Genomic DNA, 22374 nt, shown 5'->3' with positions numbered 1-22374 from the left:
AATTCTTAATAATTAATTGTAGCGAGAAAAATGTATTTTCTCAATAACCGACGCAACCATTTGCTACAATTTATATTTGTTCATCGATATTCCAGATGATGAAAGACTCACGTTTCGAGGGAATTCGTTAGCTACGAAGGCGATGGAAGCCTACTTGAAACTGACCGGGGACAGATATCTACAGGAGACTCTGGGAGCGGTTGTGAGAGGCGCGGTCGAAGGCGGCGATTGCGAAGTGGATCCGCTCAAGGTCGCTTCCGTCGCCGCGTTGCACAAACAACAGCAGAACCTTCGCAACGCCGTGGAGCTAGCCTGGAGCAGAATATTGTCGAGCCACTCTCACTTTCCGCTGGAACTGCGCGAGTGCTTCCGCATCTTCCGCGAACGTCTGGCCGATCTGGGTCGGGAGGACATCGCGGACAATCTTATTTCCGCGTCGATCTTTCTGAGATTCCTCTGTCCCGCCATTCTCAGTCCATCTCTCTTTAATATTACTCACGGTAAGTCGAAACGCCATATTGACACTTTGGGTTATTCTAATTAATGCATATCGTTTTTTTACGAATAACAAATCATTTTCGCCTTAGAATATCCGAACGAGAAAGCAGCGAGAAATCTCACTCTGGTCGCAAAAACGCTTCAGACGCTCGCAAACTTCACGAGATTCCAGGGCAAGGAAAACTTCATGGAATTCATGAACGATGTACTCGAGCGTGAAGCTCCGTCTATGAAGAATTTCTTGCAATTGATTAGCGTAAGCATATCTCTTTCTCTCTCTTTCTCTTATTCATCGATACATATTTAATGTCTAACATATTTTTCCACTTGACAGAACCCACTGCCAAAGGACGCGCCGGCCAACACTTCGCTCGAGTTTGACGGCTATATAGATTTAGGCAAGCAGCTGTCGCTGCTGCACGCTCTTCTGCGAGAAAGTATGGCGGCGATAGTGCCCTCCTCGCCGTCGATGCCGCCGTCACGACTGCCCGAGATCCTCGACAGAATCTCCTTGGCTCTGGACCAGCCGGGTCCGAGTCCGGTGCCCGCCGCTCATCGTTATCCGAATCTACAGAACAACATTTTCCGCTACAACGACCCGACGATCGCCAACAGCAACACGAATCTCTCCATCTCGGCCACGTCGACCCTGAGCAATCACAGCACGATAAACGGCACGATCAGGGACAGCAACGAGGTGCTGCAGACCAACACTCTCGGTCACAACAGCTCGCGCAGCCCGAATGTCGCCAGGGCGGCAACTCTGCCGCGAAACGCTTACCTGCCGACGAACGGCAAGCTGCAGCTGCAAATCAGCTCCGACGACTACCCTCTGGAGCCACCGGCGTTCGTCTCGCGCTCGCCAACGCCGATCACGCGGCAACACAGGCCCCTCGGGTCTAATCGTTCCGGGCCCGGTTACAGACTGACGGCCAGCGCGAGCCTGGCGAACGTCAATCACTGCCAGACTCATCCGACGAGTCCCACGCGTTCCGAGAGTCACAATAATCTAAAGGACTCCAACTATAACATCACCTCGCCGCAGAACAATCAGCCGGGCAACGGAAGCATTGTCTTGCAGCAGCAGCAGCAACAACATCGGCACAACATCGCGCGCCTCGCGCAGAGTCTCGATATGCATGATCGCGAGGACAATTACAATCACAATAACTACAATGTCTCGAGGTCCGCCAGCCGGAATCACTGTCACAAGGAGGAGAACGCGAATCAAACGCAGCAGCGCAACTACAATGTCTCGAAGACTACGGTGAACGCGAATGTAGTCGTCAATCCACCTACGAATCTCACGTTATCTATTAATCATCATCAGCCCAATAACAATTACAATCCTTCGAAGACAAACAATCACCACGCCACGTCCGCCAACGGCAATCTCGACGAACTGTCCGATTTGCTAAGATACGCTGACGACGAGGTGTCGGAGTCCAAATCGCAGAAAGGCTCGCAGATCTCCATCTCGCAGCTGAGCAACGTGGCTTCTTCCGGCTACCAGAGTTTCGCCGCTTATAGTCAGAGCTCCAGTCCGGTAGATCTCAGCAGTAACAACGCGAACGCGCATATTCTCGGTGCAGCGCCGTTGGCGTTCGCCAACCCCGTTTACCACATGGAATCCAATCACGCGAGAACTGGTAGACGAGATAGCAGCAGTTCCGAGGAGAGAGAGGGTAGTGGCGGCGGCGGTGTCGATAGTGTAAGAGGAGTCGACCTGAGTCCCTCACCACCACCGAAGAACAACATGCGAAATCACCAAAGGAATAATCAGAACCAGTGGCGACAGGGCAATCAAACCCACAGAAACAACTTGGAACACGCACAGGACGTCTGCACAAAACTCCGAAGGAGGCTCTCCCTGGACTCCACCAGGGACCTATCGGAGGACACCAGTGAAGAGGAGAATTGCACTACCAGGCGGAGCAAGTCTCGCAGTCATCGAAGCATCGATCAGGTAAGATATACTTGCAATTGATTTTAACCATTAACTGATCGAAGGACTTAATTGTTATCTATTGTATCCGAGAGGTCTGTAATTTTTCTAAACTCAATTGTGAATAACAGATTCTTTACTTGTAATGACAGTAATTTTCTGTAATCTATCGTCTACTTATACGAATATATTCTTTCCATCTTTCTACTAATACGCTACGTGTTTTCTTCCTTTCCAGTACGAAGTGGATATGTTTGAAGTGGAGAGGTTGCAGAATAGCGTAGATCGGCTGCGATTACGCGCGCGATTAGGTGCTACCGACGATGCCGATTTAGACCTTGCGCCCGACAACAACATGAAGAGCATCATTTCCAGGTACTTCAGCTTCATCTCCTAGTCCACATATCGCTAATCCACTACCGGTTCTTTGCCTGAGTGTGAACCCTGAATACCATCGTGGATCATTATCATTTCTTATGCGTCTTTCACTTGGACATCTCAGCCATGTTCAGCCGCTCTCGATCTTCCATATCCTCATTTTTCGACTCGTTCGTTTCATTTAAAACTCTTATAAAAAAAAAAAATTCTAAAGAAGTGTAAAATGGATACATTTGAATTGATAATATTCAGATTTGATATTCTACTTTCATTAAATTAAATTTGTCGATCAATTGTCTTATAGATTTCAATTTTATGAGCGACGCGAAGATTCTGTTAATTGAAAACTGTTGTGTACTTTTATATTAGAGAATGAACTTGGTCTAATCGCGGATCCAACTTTTTCTATGTCTAACGGAACTAATGGGGAAACACTCATCCGTATATATGAACGGCTACTTTATCGAAATGATGTATGTTTAACTGATTGTGTGTTCCTTGTGCATTCTATCCGCTGCATTTGGTATACTCTGGCTTGATCTGGATCTTTGGTGTAAGAGTCAATTATATTTCTTACAAGCTTTTTTCTTACATTTTTTACATTTGTTACATGTATATTAGATATCTTCGTGTACTTTGAAAACATCGCGAGGTCGCGTTTCGTCGCTCGAAATTATTATAATAAACTGAATGAAAATCTACGTTCACCGATCAATCTTAATCAATCTCTCACCGATTGTCGACTCATAAAACACCATCACACTCTTACGACACAACGTTTTAACACGTTTCATGCTACTCATGTGCACGGACATTCTGTGATTCCTAGCAGTTATTTGCGTATCATAAAAAAAAAAAAGAAATGTTACATGATTTCATTACATTCAACATTTGTGTGGACATTTCTTTTTTCTTCTTCCGTTTACATATGCATTACAAAACAAACACACACAGTTACTTGATTAATTCTAGGAAAGTTTCTTATACCTCAATTATACTTGTATAAAAAATGTTTCAAACTCTGCACCAAAACACTATTGCTTTTGCAGCTTTGTTTCTTTATCTATCAATGTTGTTTCATTAACTATGCATCGTGATGAGCTTGATTCTTTTTCAACTTTGCTGTAACGTCTCTCAAAGTTTCTACGTAAAAAAAGCTTCATCAATAAGCTGGATATCTAAAATAAGTAGCAGTTCGAGAGAGAGAGAGAGAGAGAGAGAGAGAGAGAGAGAGAGAGAGAGAGAGAGAGAAAGAGTTCATAGGCGAAGCTCAATTCATGTGCTTGACTCCTCGACGTTCTTTATTCTTCAGCACAGTAATGCAACCATTCCAGCATCCTTGAACAATCTTTCAATCGAAAGAATAAGGATCGTTTCGAGGAAACATATGTTCCAAAGTATAAAATTTTCTGTCGACCAGTTCTTTCTCTCTATCTATTCTTCTCCATCATGTCAATCGCAATATAACAACGTCCTCGTTTTTGCCCGCAGATTAATCTCCGTGGAGGAGGAGCTACGTCGCGAGCAGCAGAAGATGTCGGCGGCGTTGTCGTACAAGCAGCGCGTGATCGACGCGCAGGAGCAGCAAATAGCCGCCCTGGGTGCCGCGAATTCGCGCCTCATGTCGACCAACGCGAGTCTGCTGTCGGCCTTGAGCAAGCAACGGTTTAACGCCAAGTCCCAGGCGAGCACCGAGGCTGCGCCGCTGCTGCAGAACATCGCTGACATCGGCGAACTTAAGAGCTCGTCGTGCTAAGCGACTTGGTCGAGAAAGAAGAGAAGATCCTTCAACCCTGACGAAACTGTTCTTTGAAGAGTGCGGATCTGCAGACGATGACGCTCGTCTCTCCCTTGAATGATGATCTTGTAGCAATTTCTATCAGACGATTGGGTTTGTTGCCGGATGTAAGGATTCTGATAGAATTGAATTTTGCGAACTAATGCGTGAGGAATTTTCTCACCGTTTGGAGAGATGTGCCGAGAATGTATGGGTCTTCCTTGTGCGATTCGCTGCACACATTCTCGCCTGAGTAATTAACAAAATTTTGCGTTCGAAACCTGTAAACATGAGTATAGAGTGTCGCAAAAATTTGAGAATGCGTGAAGCATCGTCAGATTGAGAAACGCAGCACGGAATAGATTATACAATCACAAAAAAAAAAAGAGAATGGCGCGCGAAAAAATAGAGGCTACTTAGTGAATAGACAGACCAAGTAAGTAGAAAATTTTCGTCGAGTTTATATAATGTGACATAGCGTTAGGCTAGGTTTATTTGTAAAACGCGAGTAAAAGGAAAACCCGCGACTCGTCCGAGAATCTCCGAGATTATCACCGGAAATTGTCCCGAAGACGATAATGGACCCAGTGAGAATTAAAAAATGATATCGCGTCCGCGAGTCTCCCTTCGACCTTGGCGACTTTGCTTCGTTCGGCAAGAACGAAACGAAAGTGGCAACGAGACCAATTTTTCAATGTTAACTCTCAAATTGAGAGTCTTTGAATACGAATTATTTATACGAATCATATGTTTGTTTCCAATTAACAAGCGCGCACGAATAGAAGTTTACAAGAATAAACTTTGTTAAAACAATATTTGATATGTATGTAAAGTACGAGTCAAAAAGTTTAAGTACACGTAGCTTCTAGCTTATCAATTATATACATATAGTCAAATTTTTACTCTGCCTTGCAAATTGCACGATATGACAGTTTGTACTGGGTATGCAAAAAGAAGGATCAAGTTCCAATTGGGTCACCTAATTAAGAATTATCTCGGACACTCGGATGACACGGTGTACCCCGAAGAAGCCCCGATCGACGAATTGCGTACATTCGTTTCCCTTGTTTCTACAGTATAGTATTTATCTATTCACGCACAACCACAAACACAAACACACACATGCACCATAATACTTATATAAGCATAATACACGAGGATTAATAATAATATTGGCGACACATTAAGACATACAAAGCTGCATCCTGGAACACCGGATCCGTAAACCGCAGGTATAGGTGTGTATATTTTTCTAGTTTGTTCCCTTTCGAGTGTGCGTAGTCTCTCACGATCCGGAAGAAAACGCGATTCTCAAATTCTTACGCGCGATTTTCGATCACTGAAGCCTGTGTTACGGCTCATCACGACGAATATTTATATAGCCGGAAAATATTATATATATATATATATATATATAATAGTTCGCGCGATTCATTTTTTAAACCTTCGAGAAACGGAAGACACTTCTTCCGCGACCAAAAAAAAAAAAAGAAAAAGAAAAAAAATAGGCGAGAGTCCGTCGAGCGACAGAGCTCTCGACGAATTGACTCATCTCCAAAGCGACGTTCTTCGAATTTTTCTATATCTCGACGAGCCGCGTGCAATCTTTTACCTTTGCATCCAGCACGTGACCCTTTATTACCCTAAGCGACGATATTTATTTAGTAACGTCTACCAAAGATGAAGAATTTCACATTGTAAAGAGAGAGTAATCGAGAGAGATTTATGTAAGATATTTGGTTTTTTTTTACCGTTCCCGGTGATGGAATAATTAATTATTAATTAATTAACATACGCATGGAATCACGAACGCGGCGGGAAGCGACGAAAATTCGAGAACCATTTTTTCTTCTTGCTTCGCCATCGCAATCGACATTGATCTGTAAAAAACAAATCTGTTTTCGAGATTCCCGAGCCGCGTAAATCGCAGATCGCCCGATAATTCTGCACACAAGTAGCGTAAAACGCATGACATTTGATTAATTGATTAATTAGATTTTTAAGAATTGTCTCGCTCGTTCGCAAAGCATTAAATGTGTTACGTTTTACATCACAATAACAATTATTCTTATCGTAGCCATTGATCGTACAACACGATGTTGCGTAAAAGATTCGAGTGAGAGAACGAGCGGGAGAGAATGAGAGATTGTAAGAGTAATTCCATGATGAGAGAAGTGAGAGAGAAGATTATAATCAGTCTAATCTCGTTAAGGAAAAAAAAAGTATTATCTCGTCGACTTTGTATCATAGCGTTATTTCTCGCGTTTGAGTTTCTTGCCTCACGCCGATTATTTTTGTATAGAGATTGTCCTACCTTTTTTCTTATTTTATTTCTTTTTGTATTTTTTACTTCACCTTTTCCATTTCCCATGTAAAACCATACTATGCTGCGAACCCTCCTGCCTTTTTAGAAGCCTTTTTCTTCCAAACTTTACTTTCCTCGACTCGAGTCGAGTTTTTGCATCTTATGAAAATTAATATATTAACACTACTTCTCCCTTCTTGTTGGACAATGTAATCGATAAATATCTATTTAAAGAATCACTTAAATAGCGTGTACATTATTAAGTTTTGGTATATTCGTTTCTGCAATAGACCACCTGTATTTAAACATATAGCGACTATTACACTACATGAACAAATAAATACGATTAGACATATTATAAATGTCTGCTCCCTTCATTTACCTCCACTCTAATATTATTTAATCATCAGGTAACTTTCATTTCGTGGTGGCGACAATATAAAAATTTGCAAACGTACAGCATATTAGATCATCATAATCATCTTTTACTTGGCGAACAAAGTCGGTCAGCAAAAAATATTGCTTTTCATAGTAATAATTAAAAAAAAATATATCAATTTAAAATAAATCAATTAGTATCTTGCATTTAATAATACTTTTACTAATATGTAATTAGGTATTATGACTAAGGATATGAAGTTATTGCATTCGCGTTTGCATTAATGAATATTAGTATACTGTTTATGCATTCTCAATCAATTGGAGATATATTTATGATAGCATTCGATGTAATATATTTCTGATCTGCATGCAATAATAGTAATAGGACATTAGAATTGCAAATAAAATTGTCTTGTTATATTTACAATTATATTATACGATTATATGTGAGATATCTTGATCATTTTGAAGATATAAACAGATGTCATGAGTTTTACATTAATAGAAAATAAAATTTATTATATACAATATTTCTCCCTGCACATTTATTATATATTTTCGTTTGCCTTCCCACGATAAGTATATTTCTATATAAAGATCAACTCGTATGATAAACCATTTAGAAAATAAATAATTCAGACAGATTTGAATTTCAAAAAATTTGATTTTATTTAACTTCAAGATTGAAGAGACAAATGTATGATAAATATATTTTTCGTCAAATTTTCTCAAATATTCTGTCAGCTGGCTTTTTTCGCCAGCCACCACAGATGGAGCCATAAGTCCGTCCGAGACCTCAAAATCACGTTAAAATTCAGAATTTGGCGAATTTTCTCATAAACACGGTTCATTAATTAAATTTACCCTGTAACTTAAATTACAGAAATATCTCATGGACGAGTCAATTTTTTCTCTACAATTAATCATCCCTTTTTCCAGCTGAAAATCAACCTGTCATCCGATTGACATCGTATATACATACGTCACGCCACAAAAACAATCAATTATATTAATCAGATAAATGATTGCGAATCGCTCGAGCGATCGGCAAGAAAAAAAAACGCGGATCAAAGTTCCCTCTCCATTTCGTTGCCTCGATATTTCAGCGGCTTTCGCGGAAAGAATCATGAATGAGCTAATCGCATTAGCCGTATAATCCGCGGATGTTTATCGCCGCGCAATCAGCGCCGGAATGGGAGTGTAAACAGGCGGTCAGCAAGCGATCATTGCCAATCAATCTAATCGAGATGAGCCTCGATTACGGCGGCGACCCTCGAAAAATCAATAACACGTACCCCTAGCTGTGCCAACGTCGACGGTATTTCTAAGGTAGCGTGTGCGAACGAACGGGAAATTATTTCTCTGAAACATGCATTTTTGAGTCGTTCGTTAAATACAATTCCGTCCGATGCGGAAATTTTACGGAGCCATTCTTAGCGCGTGTTTAATAACTAAAGTGTCTCTGCATCTTCGGAGATGTTCTCTCTTTTATAGTAGGAGAGAATTTTATTTGGGAATTTTTGCCCTGAAAATCATAATAATCGTGGGGAAATATAATATTGGAAGAGTTTTGTAACAGTTTTCTTGATTAATTATTTATTACAATAAAAAATATTAATATCTAGCACAATAAGATAAATATATAATTTTCCTTTTCAATGCACAAATAAAGAGAAAAACATGAGATATTTTGGATTATATTTCTGTATCAAAACTTGATTGCATTGTTTAGTTTCATTTAAAAACTGCAGATTATAAACTTAAAAAAGATGATTAAAGTAAAAGAAAAAAATAATTTTATCTTATAATTTACCCTGAAAATCATAATAATCGTGGGACAGTATAATATTGGAAGAGTTTTGTAACAGTTTCCTTGATTAATTCTTTATTACAATAAAAAATATTAACATCTACCACAATAAGATAAATATATAATTTTCCTTTTCAATGCACAAATAAAGAGAGAAACATGAGATATTTTGGATTATATTTCTGTATCGAAACTTGATTGCATTGTTTAGTTTCATTTAAAAACTGCAGATTATAAACTTAAAAAAGATGATTAAAGTAAAAGAAAAAAATAATTTTATCTTATAAAATTTACCCTGAAAATCATAATAATCGTGGGACAGTATAATATTGGAAGAGTTTTGTAACAGTTTCCTTCATTAATTATTTATTACAATAAAAAATATTAACATCTAGCACGATAAATATATAATTTTCCTTTTTAATGCACAAATAGAGAGAGAAACATGAGATATTTTGGATTATATTTCTGTATCAGAACTTGATTGCATTATTTAGTTTCATTTAAAAACTGCAGATTATAAACTTAAAAAAGATGATTAAAGTAAAAGAAAAAAATAATTTTATCTTATAATTTACCCTGAAAATCATAATAATCGTGGGACAGTATAATATTGGAAGAGTTTTGTAACAGTTTCCTTGATTAATTATTTATTACATAAAAAATATTAACATCTATTCCACAATAATTGCTGTATCAGAACTTGATTACATTATTTAGTCTCATTAAAAAAACTGCAGATTATAAACTTAAAAAGGTGATTAAAATGAAAGAAAAATTACTACAATTGTTCGCAAGTTGCTTTAATTGTAAAATATCCAAAGCAAAAAAATTATTAATACACGGAGAGAATTTTTTCTTAGAATTTACCCTGAAAATTATGGTAATTGTGGGACAATATCGTATTGGAAAAATTTTATAAAAATAATTTTATATAAGTTTCTTTGATTAATATTTATTACAATAAAAAATATTAATATGTATAATATAATATAATATGTATAATCGAACAAATTTAAAAAAAATAATAATCGAACAAATATTATAATAGTATAATATAATAGTATAATCAAACAAATTTTATATCTTATTGTAGTAAAAATATTAATCAGAGAAACTTATAAAATTCTTTCAATACGATATTGATTTTCTGGATTTTCTAAGAGAAAATTCTCGCTGTGCGTCGATCAGCATTTTTTCGCTATTGTATCTTAAGGGGATCCTAAATGCACGGGCGAACTCCGATAGGGTCGATAATGAAGATTTTTTAAATATAATTATCGACAAAACTCTATAGATGTCGCAATAAAAAAGTTGTCAATCGACACACACATACATATACAGGGTGTCCCATTTTATATAATTTATAATTATATAAAAATTATATATACACAGGTTGTTACACATACATATACACATATGTATGTGTGTGTGTATTTATACAAGGTGTCCCATTTTTACTACCCCTAATATCTCTTCGTTTCAATGCATTTTATAATAAAACAACAAAAGTTATACGGTTTCAAAGGAACTATAAAATAATACCATTAGTGTTGACCTTGCACAGTCATAAAGATTACGTGAAAGTCACTATCACATGATAAGTTATAAAGTTTCAACATTGCAATATCGCTTCTGAGAATTTTGCGCACATGCAAACTGCATCTGGGGTAAAATATTTTGTACAGTTATCAGCAAACGAATAGATCGCCTGTGGAATTATTTTTTAAAACAACCAGCACACGAATAGATCGCCTCTGGAATTATTTTTTAAAACAACCAGCACACGAATAGATCGCCTCTGGAATTATTTTTTAAAACAACCAGCACACGAATAGATCGCCTCTGGAATTACAGTTTTAAAACAACCAGCACACGAATAGATCGCCTCTGGAATTACAGTTTTAAAACAACCAGCACACGAATAGATCGCCTCTGGAATTACAGTTTTAAAACAACCAGCACACGAATAGATCGCCTCTGGAATTATTTTTTAAACCAGCACACGAATAGACCGCCTCTGGCACTAACTACTATAAAAACTATAATAATAATTATCAATTATACATGAAAAAATAAACAAAGGATTGCATTATCTTTCAGATAAAAAAAATTGAGAATTGCATTTTAATAAAAAAAAATTAAAATAAAAATTAAAAATAAAAATAAAAATTGCATTTTAAACGTCTATTTGAATGTTCTTATAAAATTACACCTACATACATACATACATACAAATATATATATATATATATATATATATGTATATATATATTTATATACAGGGTAAACCATTTTAATCTTTGCACTAAAATTTCTCAAAATTCAAAAGTTTAAGACAAAAATGTTTCAGATAAAAGTTGTATGGTTTCAAGGGGGACATGAGATGGTGTCATTGATTTGACCTTGAATAGCCATTTGAAGGTTACGTGACGGTCAACTTCAATTTCTTAAATGGAACACTATATTTTTTCTTGCATACTTTTATAGCTGACTTTAAGATCTTTCCAAAACACTACAATAAAATATTTTTTCATTAAGTATTTTTCGAGTTATAAGGCTGCAAATTTGCAGTATTTTGACATAAAATAGAAAATATCTTGGGAAATATTCATTTTTCGATTATCATACCTTAATAATTTTATGCACAGAATAATGAGACAAATCAATTGGTGTAAAGAAAACACATAGTTGTCTTAAAGAAAAATTATCTAACTGCTTATTGCAATTTTCATATTTTTTTTAAAGGTAAATATGTGTTTTCTTTACACCAACTATATATATCAATATATATGTATCAATATATATATATATATTAATACGATGTTCAGCATAACAATACGTACGATTTTTGAAATGTTTGCAACAGTTTAGAAAAAAATATATATTGTAAAAATTGATCTGTTTTGTGCAATCTATTACAAGCAATAAAAAATGAGGAAAAAAAATTTTTATAAAAAAAATTAGTGTTACCTTGAATTTTTTTTAATAAAATCATATTTTTTTATATAAATCGATTCTCAATATTCTGCATAAGTTGTAATGTAGGATGGCCAAAAAAAGCGAATAGCTTATGAGATATATTATACTTTCATAATGTACATAAACTATGAAATATCTCATGAAATCATTTTCTGATTATTTTATTCCAATTTTAAATCAATTGGTGTAAAGAAAACACAGATATAAATAAAGATATAAATTGTAAACCAACAGCTACATATTTTCTCTAAAACTCAAATATCTCGTAAACTTTTCACTTTTTCACAATTTTATCTTTATAATTTTTGATGCAGAATATTGTAACAAATTGATTTAGATTGAATATGATGCTTTTATTTAAAAAAAAATTATGACATTCATTTTTTCATGAAAACATTTTTTTTTTTAATTTTTCTGTTACGTAATAGCTTTGAAACAAATTCATTTGTACAATATAAATTTTTTAATTATCAGAAACGTCTCAAATATCATGCGCACTATTATAATATATATATATATATATATATATATATATATATATAATACATACAGCATACATAATACTGTTACATACAGCACACATACACAAAATATTACATACCTATTTATTATGCACATAAATGTATATAACGATTAGATATACAAAAAAAAAGAAATAGAAGAAAAAAGAAATAAATAGAAAGAGAGCGAACGAGTGAGCCTTTTTATAAACGTCGACAAGCAATATATTATTATGTATGTATACATGTATGTGTGTATGTATATATACATATATATATTGCTTTATGATATATATTTATAATGTAAAGAGGCTAGAGAACTCATACTCTCTATCTTTCTCTTTTTTTTCTTCAGCTTTCTGTATCTATTAATTTATTCATTATATCCATGTATGTGTATAACAAATAGATGTATATAATTAATGTTTATTTGTACTGTTTATAATGTTATATATATATATATATATATATATATATTTCTTTTTCTTTTTGTCTATCTAATCGTTATATACATTTATGTGTATAATAAATAGGTATGTAATATTTTGTGTATTTGTGCTGTATGTAACAGTAATTCTGATATTGAATCAATTTTATGATATGACATAATACTAACCTTTTAAAACATGCTCCCTTTCTACTCAATCTGCGACCAGATAGGGGCAAACGTTTATTTTTGTTTGCACCCATTATACACTATATATTTAATAAATATAAAAATATTACTTTTAAAATATCACAGTATGTCTATCTATCACAATATTCGACACGTTATCACACGTTATAACGGTCGAGTCGCGCACTGCGTGTAAGCACGTATAGTACGTACCGCGTGACAAGTGAACCATCCCGCGCAAATATATGTCATTGCGCGCACACGATTTTGTTTACAAATATGTATATATAGGGTGTCTACATGCTACATTTTTAGCATGTACCCAATTTTTGTTATTTTTCGCAAAATTATAATTACACAATTATTTAATATAATTATATATAAAAAATTTTTCCCGCGTTGTATGTGTCGTAAGGAGATATATGTATAATTGATCGTTTGCATTGAATGTCACTATTTTCTGAAAAGTAAAAAAAGAGAGCTCTCTCTCTCTTTCTCTCTCTCTCTCTTTCTTGATCCTTTATGCTTATTGTTAGTATTCTATCAATTAGTAATCAATGCAATCAATCATATCGTTTTACGGCAACAGCCAGTTACTCGTTCACTTACTCATTCATTCTTTTAAAATATGTCCATTTTTATACATAATTATGTAAATTTATATATAAAAAATAAGGGTGCATATATAATCATGTCAAATTTGTATATAAAACATATATATTTATATATATAAAGAAATACTTATTTATTACACTTGTATATATATATATATATATATATATATATATATATATATATACCATATATATATATAAATTTATATAATTATATATAACAAGCACTTTTACTTAATTATGTATAGACATATTTCATAATATAATTCTGCGATTATACGTATACTTTTATATATTTCTATATAATGTTATATTATTATATACACAAATTTTTGTCCCGGGGTATTTTAAACTTTTATTTTCTTTTTCTTTCCCCATTCTTGTCTGTCTTTACATGCATGTTATTATGTTGTATGTGTATCATGTATAATTTGGATTTGTATGTATGTTGAGAAGATTGGAATAGATAAAATTTTATTACTTCATGTTTTTATATTATAAATGCAGCTTTTTGTAAATATCCGAAATAAATAATTTTTCTACAAATATTTTAAATTTATCAAAATATTTTTTACTGCACAATTAGACTAATATATTTTGCATTATTCTATCTTTATTAATTTATTTTATAATAAAATGGATTTTATTGAACAAATAATAAATAGTAAATAGAGAAAATATAAAATATCGAAAAGAATATATTCATATAAACATATATTTGTGAAATCGAAATTTTGTTAAAATTGACTTTCATAGAAATTGTATTTTATAAATTTAATTAAAAAAAGCTGCATTTATCAGATAGAAACATAAAGTTATAAAATAATATATTCCAATCTTCTCAACACACACACACACACGCACACAACTTCTTATAACAAATGTTATATAAATTATACATATACAGGATGTAACAACGATCATATATCAGGAGTTTTTAGAAGAAAATACGTATTTTATTGAAAAATGTTTTATTACCAAAGTTATAAGGGTTACTTATCATTACATAGTAGTATTAGTATTATGTTGAATAGCATTATCAAAATCACATAAAGATTATTTGGAAATAATGGAAACTCTCATTTTTTATTGCATGCACAGAATGAAAAATTTATTTAGAAAAGCTCTCAAAGTAAGCTACATGTATGTACATGCAATAAAAAATGAGGGTTTCCATTATTTCCAAATAATCTTTATGTGACTTTGATAATGCTATTCAACATAATACTAATACTACTATGTAATGATAAGTAACCCTTATAACTTTGGTAATAAAACATTTTTCAATAAAATACGTATTTTCTTCTAAAAACTCCTGATATATGATCGTTGTTACATCCTGTATATGTATAATTTATATAACATTTGTTATAAGAAGTTTTGTGTGTGTGTGTGTGTGTGTGTGTGTGTGTGTGTGTGTGTGTTGAGAAGATTGGAATATATTATTTTATTACTTTATGTTTCTATCTGATAAATGCAGCTTTTTTTAATTAAATTTATAAAATACAATTTCTATGAAAGTCAATTTTAACAAAATTTCGATTTCACAAATATATGTTTATATGAATATATTCTTTTCGATATTTTATATTTTCTCTATTTACTATTTATTATTTGTTCAATAAAATCCATTTTATTATGAAAAAAATTAATAAAGATAGAATAATGCAAAATATATTAGTCTAATTGTGCAGTAAAAAATATTTTGATAAATTTAAAATATTTGTAGAAAAATTATTTATTTCGGATATTTACAAAAAGCTGCATTTATAATATAAAAACATGAAGTAATAAAATTTTATCTATTCCAATCTTCTCAACATACATACAAATCCAAATTATACATGATACACATACAACATAATAACATGCATGTAAAGACAGACAAGAATGGGGAAAGAAAAAGAAAATAAAAGTTTAAAATACCCCGGGACAAAAATTTGTGTATATAATAATATAACATTATATAGAAATATATAAAAGTATACGTATAATCGCAGAATTATATTATGAAATATGTCTATACATAATTAAGTAAAAGTGCTTGTTATATATAATTATATAAATTTATATATATATATATATATATATATATATATATATATATATACAAGTGTAATAAATAAGTATTTCTTTATATATATAAATATATATGTTTTATATACAAATTTGACATGATTATATATGCACCCTTATTTTTTATATATAAATTTACATAATTATGTATAAAAATGGACATATTTTAAAAGAATAAATGAGTGAGTGAACGAGTAACTGGCTGTTGCCGTAAAACGATATGATTGATTGCATTGATTACTAATTGATAGAATACTAACAATAAGCATAAAGGATCAAGAAAGAGAGAGAGAGAGAGAGAGAGAGAGCTCTCTTTTTTACTTTTCAAAAAATAGTGACATTCAATGCAAACGATCAATTATACATATATTTCTTTACGACACATACAACCCGGGAAAAAATTTTTTATATATAATTATATTAAAATAATTGTATAATTTTATACATATATAATCGCAAAATTATATGTATAATTATACAATTATTTTATATAATTATATATAAAAAATTTTTCCTCGGCTGTACGTGTCGTAAAGAGATATACAATTCACCGTTTGCATTGAATGTCTCTATTTTCGGGAAAGAAAAAAAAGCTCGCTCTCTCTCTCTCTCTCTCTCTCTCTCTCTCTCTCTCTCTCTCTCTCTCTCTCTCTCTCTCTCTGTCTCTCTCTTTTTGTTTTATAGATTGCATACAATTTATCTTACATTTACAGTAAAAGTAATTTTTATAACAATTTACAGGTATATGCGAACAAATAAAATTCGTTAGAATCACAATGTCTATCAAATATATATTTCAGTAAAATCATTACTCGAATTACTTCGATGTATGAAAAATAAGATTTAGTTTTTATAAATTATAAATGCATATACTTATTATCTATAAAAATCATGTGAATATTATTGTATTATACAAATATAATTAAAATAAAATTGTATGTCATTATATATTTCATGTGTTTGATAATATAAATAACACAAAATTTTTTCTGTTTTATATATAGTTTTTTATAGAAAAAAATTGATGTATTATTTATATTATCAAACATAAAATATATAATGGCATACATTGGCTACACTAATTCAGAGGTTATCTTTTTCCTTCCAATGTCGAACAAAAAAGACAACCTCTGAACTAATGTGGCCAGTGTAGCCAAAACGAACAGACCTTATAAAAAACAGAAAGAGAGAGAGCGAGAGAAAGAGAGAGAGAGAGTGAAACACGTTGCAGCTCCATCTATCACGATATCACACAACTAATCTACTGCTCTGTTTTATTCCGCAGCCTCGATTTGCACACACACATATGCGTGAAATGTTTTTTTATATATAACTTTTTTATTAGACTTGCAATCTCACTTTTAATTGCTTACTAATATTTCTTCATATAATCCTTATCGCGCATACTATATTTCATGCACAGACAAACTGCAAAACTTTTTTTATTAAATAAGTATTATTACGAACTGACACAAAGCAGCCGATAACAAAACTGTAATTTTTGATTTTTATATGATTTATATATGCAAACATAGCTAGCGCGGTCCGTTTTTATAAGTACTTTAATCGTGGAAAAGGATTTATTGATCAGTATAGTCAATAAAAAGTTATATGAAAAAAATAAATATTCTCGCATTCGGTCGGTAAAAACATCATTTAGGATCCCCTTAAATAGAAAAGAGTTTGAGAATACAAAAATGAAAAGAATACAAACGTGTAAATTTTTTGTCGAGTGTATGGAGTAAGAATATTCGATGTATCGTATTTTATATACGCATGATAAATTGCACATTATCTTACGAATCTCGAGATAATAATCTGTTTTAAAATTGAAGATATCTTTTTTTCTGCGAGACAATCTGATTTTAAGAGCCCGACGAGTACTTAATTATCCACGCTGTGCTTTCGATGAATGATTGCATTATAAAGATTTTTATCTGACCGTATAAAGTTCGTAAAAACACACCTTACGATGACGTTTACATCAGTGAGTGCTATAAACGCAAGTTATTTGCATGCACTGGCTCATTTACATGTACGTAATTGGATTTAAGGAACGTAAATTGTAAACAAAAATCAGAAAAAATTCAAAGCACTTACATATGTATTTATGAGCGAGGCAGCTCATAAATTTCAGAAAATCCCGAATAAAAATACTTACCGATGATATTCGCAGAGAAGGATGATTAAAGAAAGATGATGGTGGCGATTAACGCATGCAACATTAATTGTAAAATTATAATGCAGCATTCTAAGATAAATGCGATCTTTATTCAATGACATCAAGGACTCTGAACAACGTAAGTCGCAATATTACATATTAATGCTTGCACATTTAATTTTAGATACATGTAACTGAAGAGTAACAATCGTCATAATAATCTGATGCAACTTTACTACCAGAGAACGATAAAAGTAGAAAATTCAATCACTTTCTTCGTTCTTTCTAACAAGTTTTTTTTTCTTGACTTTCTTAAAGTTAAAGGAAGAAAAATAATTTCAACTGCACATATATTTTTATTCAACAATATAACATCCAACAGAAAATAGGCGTAAATTGATTTCACATTTTAATTTATTATATTATACATATTAATATTTATACATATATTATAATATTATATAATATACTGTATATATTATAAATTCAATTATATATTATATATATCAATAGATATTTTTTGTATGAATAATATAATAATATTAAATAAAATATTCCACAGGGAAATAAGTTATATATAAAAAATTATAATTGTACAATATTTAAAAATAATTTCAACTGCATATATATTTTTTCCAATATAACATCCAAAAGAAAATAGGCGTAAATTAATTTCACATTTTAATTTATTATATTATACATATTAATATTTATACATATATTATAATATTATATAATATACTGTATATATTATAAATTCAATTAAATATATTATATTATATCAATAGATATTTTTTGTATAAATAATATAATAATATTAAATAAAATATTCCACAGGAAAATAAATTATAAATAAAAAATTATAATTGTACAATATTTAAAAATAATTTCAACTGCATATATATTTTTTCCAATATAACATCCAAAAGAAAATAGGCGTAAATTGATTTCACATTTTAATTTATTATATTATACATATTAATATTTATACATACTCGTATATTATAATATTATATAATATACTGTATATGTTATAAATTCAATTATATATTATATATATCAATAGATATTTTTTGTATGAATAATATAATATTAAATAAAATATTCCACAGGGAAATAAGTTATAAATAAAGAATAAAATAAAAAATAATAATTATACAATATTTATACATATATACATTCAAAGAAACTTTGTGCGATTTATTTAAATTTTCCTAGATACGTATCACTTTCGATCTATTTTTGGTATAATTTTTCGCGTAAAATTAAATAATAAATTTTTGTAATTATTCGAGTGTTGTCTTCCCAGTTTCGTAAATGATTGAGAGAGATTTAAGGGAGTGCCACTGAGTGTTGCGAACGATTTTATCGCTCTCCGGCGGGAGGAGAGCTCGCGTACGAGGAATAATTTCTGCTCCATTTATGAAACATAAGCGCAGAGACTCGAGAGCGATTTCTACTATGGGGATTCTTGCTACGCGCCTCGTTGTAAACCTGTTGAATAAGCACGTTGTAACGGAACGCGCGCACGCGCGCATACAAAATACATGTAAAAATAAATGTCTGGAAATAAAAGGTGGTTTACAAGATAATAGAGAGACGGGTTACGGATAGCGAACAATATATGTAGCCTCAACGCAGCGACGTTTCTATTTTTTTTTTTTTTTTAATAATAGATAATTAAAATAGAATTTAAAAAGTAAATTTTCGATTCTTGTACGAAGGAATTTTTTGGTATACTTTATCGCAAAAATTGTATCATGTTTGGTAAATAAGCCGAAAATTACTATGCTGCATGTTAAAATTATCATCGACTTTGCTTGCCTATTTAGAAAGTTTTTAGAAAAAAACATTATTTTAATTCTCGAATTTCCATTATCGATGTAATTTTAATTCCTGAATTTTTTAATATATTTTAAAATTATTGAGACAATGAGTAAAATTAATCAAACATTTTATATGGTGGATATTAATATTTTTTATTGTATGTTTTATCAATATTAATCAGAAAAACTTTAATAAAATTTTCCCGTACCATATTGTTCCATGATTTTCAGGCTAAATTATAAGAGAAAATTTCACTGTGTAGTGACAGTTAATTATTAGATAAAATAAACACATCTCGATCCATTTGTCAAAATTATTCTACAAAATTATTCCCAAAATTCTCATATTAAATAGAATTTCTGGATAAAAAAAAATATATATAACTTCTTCTAAAAACAGTTTAAAATAAATCCGGAATTTTTTGCCGGAAAATTTCGATTCAATAATTGGCGAGTCCGTGAGAAAAACGCGCACCCTCGTTCACAGTTACGTATAGCACGTCGAATGTAAACAAAAGTGAACTTGGCAGTGCCGATAATGTAATTCCAAGGGGTCGTTGCAGTTCAAACGGCTCCAAGAAGAAAAAGTATGTCGCGCGAGGGGATACAAAAAGATAGAGAGAGAAAAAGAGAGACAGAGAAATTGAATGCAGAAAACAAAAAGAACGGCAACTCCACTATCGCAATTATTAATTAAATAGTGTTCATTGATTTATGACTCAATTAACGATGTTTTTTTCGCTATCCGTCTTCTCTATTTTTTTTTTTTTTTTTAGATTAATTGATAATTGAGAAGATTAAAAAAATGGACATAAAAAATTAACGACATTATATAGTTGTGCACAATTTTATTTTTTTTTTGTATTTTTTTCAAATAATTCTCAAAAAGAGAATTATTTTTTAAAATTATATTTCTGTATGTGTTTATTATAATAATGTCCATCTTTAAAAATAATGTGACGTTTCTAATTTTTCAATATTTCTTTCTAAAGTATCAAGTAATTAATAACACGTGCGTAATATTTTAACACAATTAATATTTAATTCATAATGCTACATATATAAAAAAATTCATTCTTTGTTTTTCTATTATTAAATCATGATTCATTTTAGACTTTCGATGCAATTTTGCATCTAAAGGAAAAATCAATTCTCCAGATAATATTAAATAAATGTGGTGTAATATTCGAATACAATTAATATTTAACTCATAATGCTACATATAAAAAAAAATTCCAAATTCATTCTTTATTTTTTTATTATTAAATCGTTGTTTATTTTAGACTTTCAATGCAATTTTGCATCTAAAGGAAAAATTAATTCCCTAGATAATATTAAATAAATGTGGCATAATATTTAAATACAATTAATATTTAACTCATAATGCTACATATAAAAAAAAATTCCAAACTCATTCTTTATTTTTTTATTATTAAATCGTCGTTTATTTTAGACTTTCGATGCAATTTTGTATATAAAGGAAAAATCAATTCCCTAGATAATATTAAATAAATGTGGCGTAATATTTGAATACAATTAATATTTAACTCATAATGCTACATATAAAAAAAAATTCCAAACTCATTCTTTATTTTTTTATTATTAAATCGTCGTTCATTTTAGACTTTCGATGCAATTTTGCATCTAAAGGAAAAATCAATTCCCTAGATAATATTAAATAAATGTGGCGTAATATTTGAATACAATTAATATTTAACTCATAATGTTACATATAAAAAAAAATTCCAAATTCATTCTTTATTTTTTTATTATTAAATCGTCGTTTATTTTAGACTTTCGATGCAATTTTATATGTAAAGGAAAAATTAATTCCCTAGATAATATTAAATAAATGTGGCGTAATATTTGAATACAATTAATATTTAACTCATAATGCTACATATAAAAAAAATTCCAAACTCATTCTTTATTTTTTTTATTATTAAATCGTCGTTCATTTTAGACTTTCGATGCAATTTTGTATATAAAGGAAAAATCAATTCCCTAGATAATATTAAATAAATGTCTATCTCTATCTACACCTCTCTTCGTTGTTATTCTTTGACTATACGTCATCACACGCACGATCCATATGGAATTAATTCAGCAGAGAGAAAAAGGGGAAGGAACGAGGGTCTTTTTTAATTTTTTCCGTTCTCCCTTTCATCCCTGCGGCTCTCTCCTCCACTTGCTCATATTCTAACATACGTCGACACCATACAATCGCACGTGCTCGTTAGTATCACTGGTGGATTTACATATTTTCCCATAGCGTGAATCGATATCTCGAATAGCAATTCTTATTCGCACACGGTAAACGGTGATGATAGGAAAATACAGATATCGATGAATATTCCGTATAACGTCGTTTAAATCTATAGATGTAAATCGAGGCTGCTCAATCTTTCTTCCTTTTGTCATTTCTCGATCGACTAAATCAAGAACGTTTGGATCGATTGTCAAAAATTTTATCAAAATTTTAAGAAATTTTATCAAAATGAAAAA

At 31.3% G+C, this 22374-nt stretch overlaps 2 protein-coding genes across 9 annotated transcripts in view; one reads left to right on the top strand and one right to left on the bottom strand.

Moving 5' to 3' along the window:
* raskol (Ras GTPase-activating protein raskol) overlaps window positions 1-7265 on the top strand; it is a 449557-nt gene extending 442292 nt beyond the window's left edge. For all 6 annotated transcript variants that reach the window (XM_029309096.2, XM_029309094.2, XM_085486328.1 and 3 more), the window contains 5 exons: window positions 96-500; window positions 588-754; window positions 833-2464; window positions 2682-2818; window positions 4313-7265. In XM_029309096.2, the coding sequence (XP_029164929.1) occupies window positions 96-500; window positions 588-754; window positions 833-2464; window positions 2682-2818; window positions 4313-4577 (2606 nt within the window). In that variant the 3' untranslated portion in view covers window positions 4578-7265. The remainder of the gene's footprint in view (window positions 1-95; window positions 501-587; window positions 755-832; window positions 2465-2681; window positions 2819-4312) is intronic.
* The window catches only part of LOC114936085 (uncharacterized), a 277220-nt gene that overhangs the window by 39538 nt on the left and 215308 nt on the right, over window positions 1-22374 (bottom strand). The window lies entirely within an intron of this gene.

This window comes from Nylanderia fulva, unplaced genomic scaffold (assembly GCF_048542155.1).
Source record: "Nylanderia fulva isolate GAGA-0341 unplaced genomic scaffold, ASM4854215v1 Scaffold42, whole genome shotgun sequence".
Classification (NCBI taxonomy): domain Eukaryota; kingdom Metazoa; phylum Arthropoda; class Insecta; order Hymenoptera; family Formicidae; genus Nylanderia; species Nylanderia fulva.
Note: the sequence above shows the minus strand (reverse complement) of the source record. Positions and strands in the feature narration are given on the sequence as shown.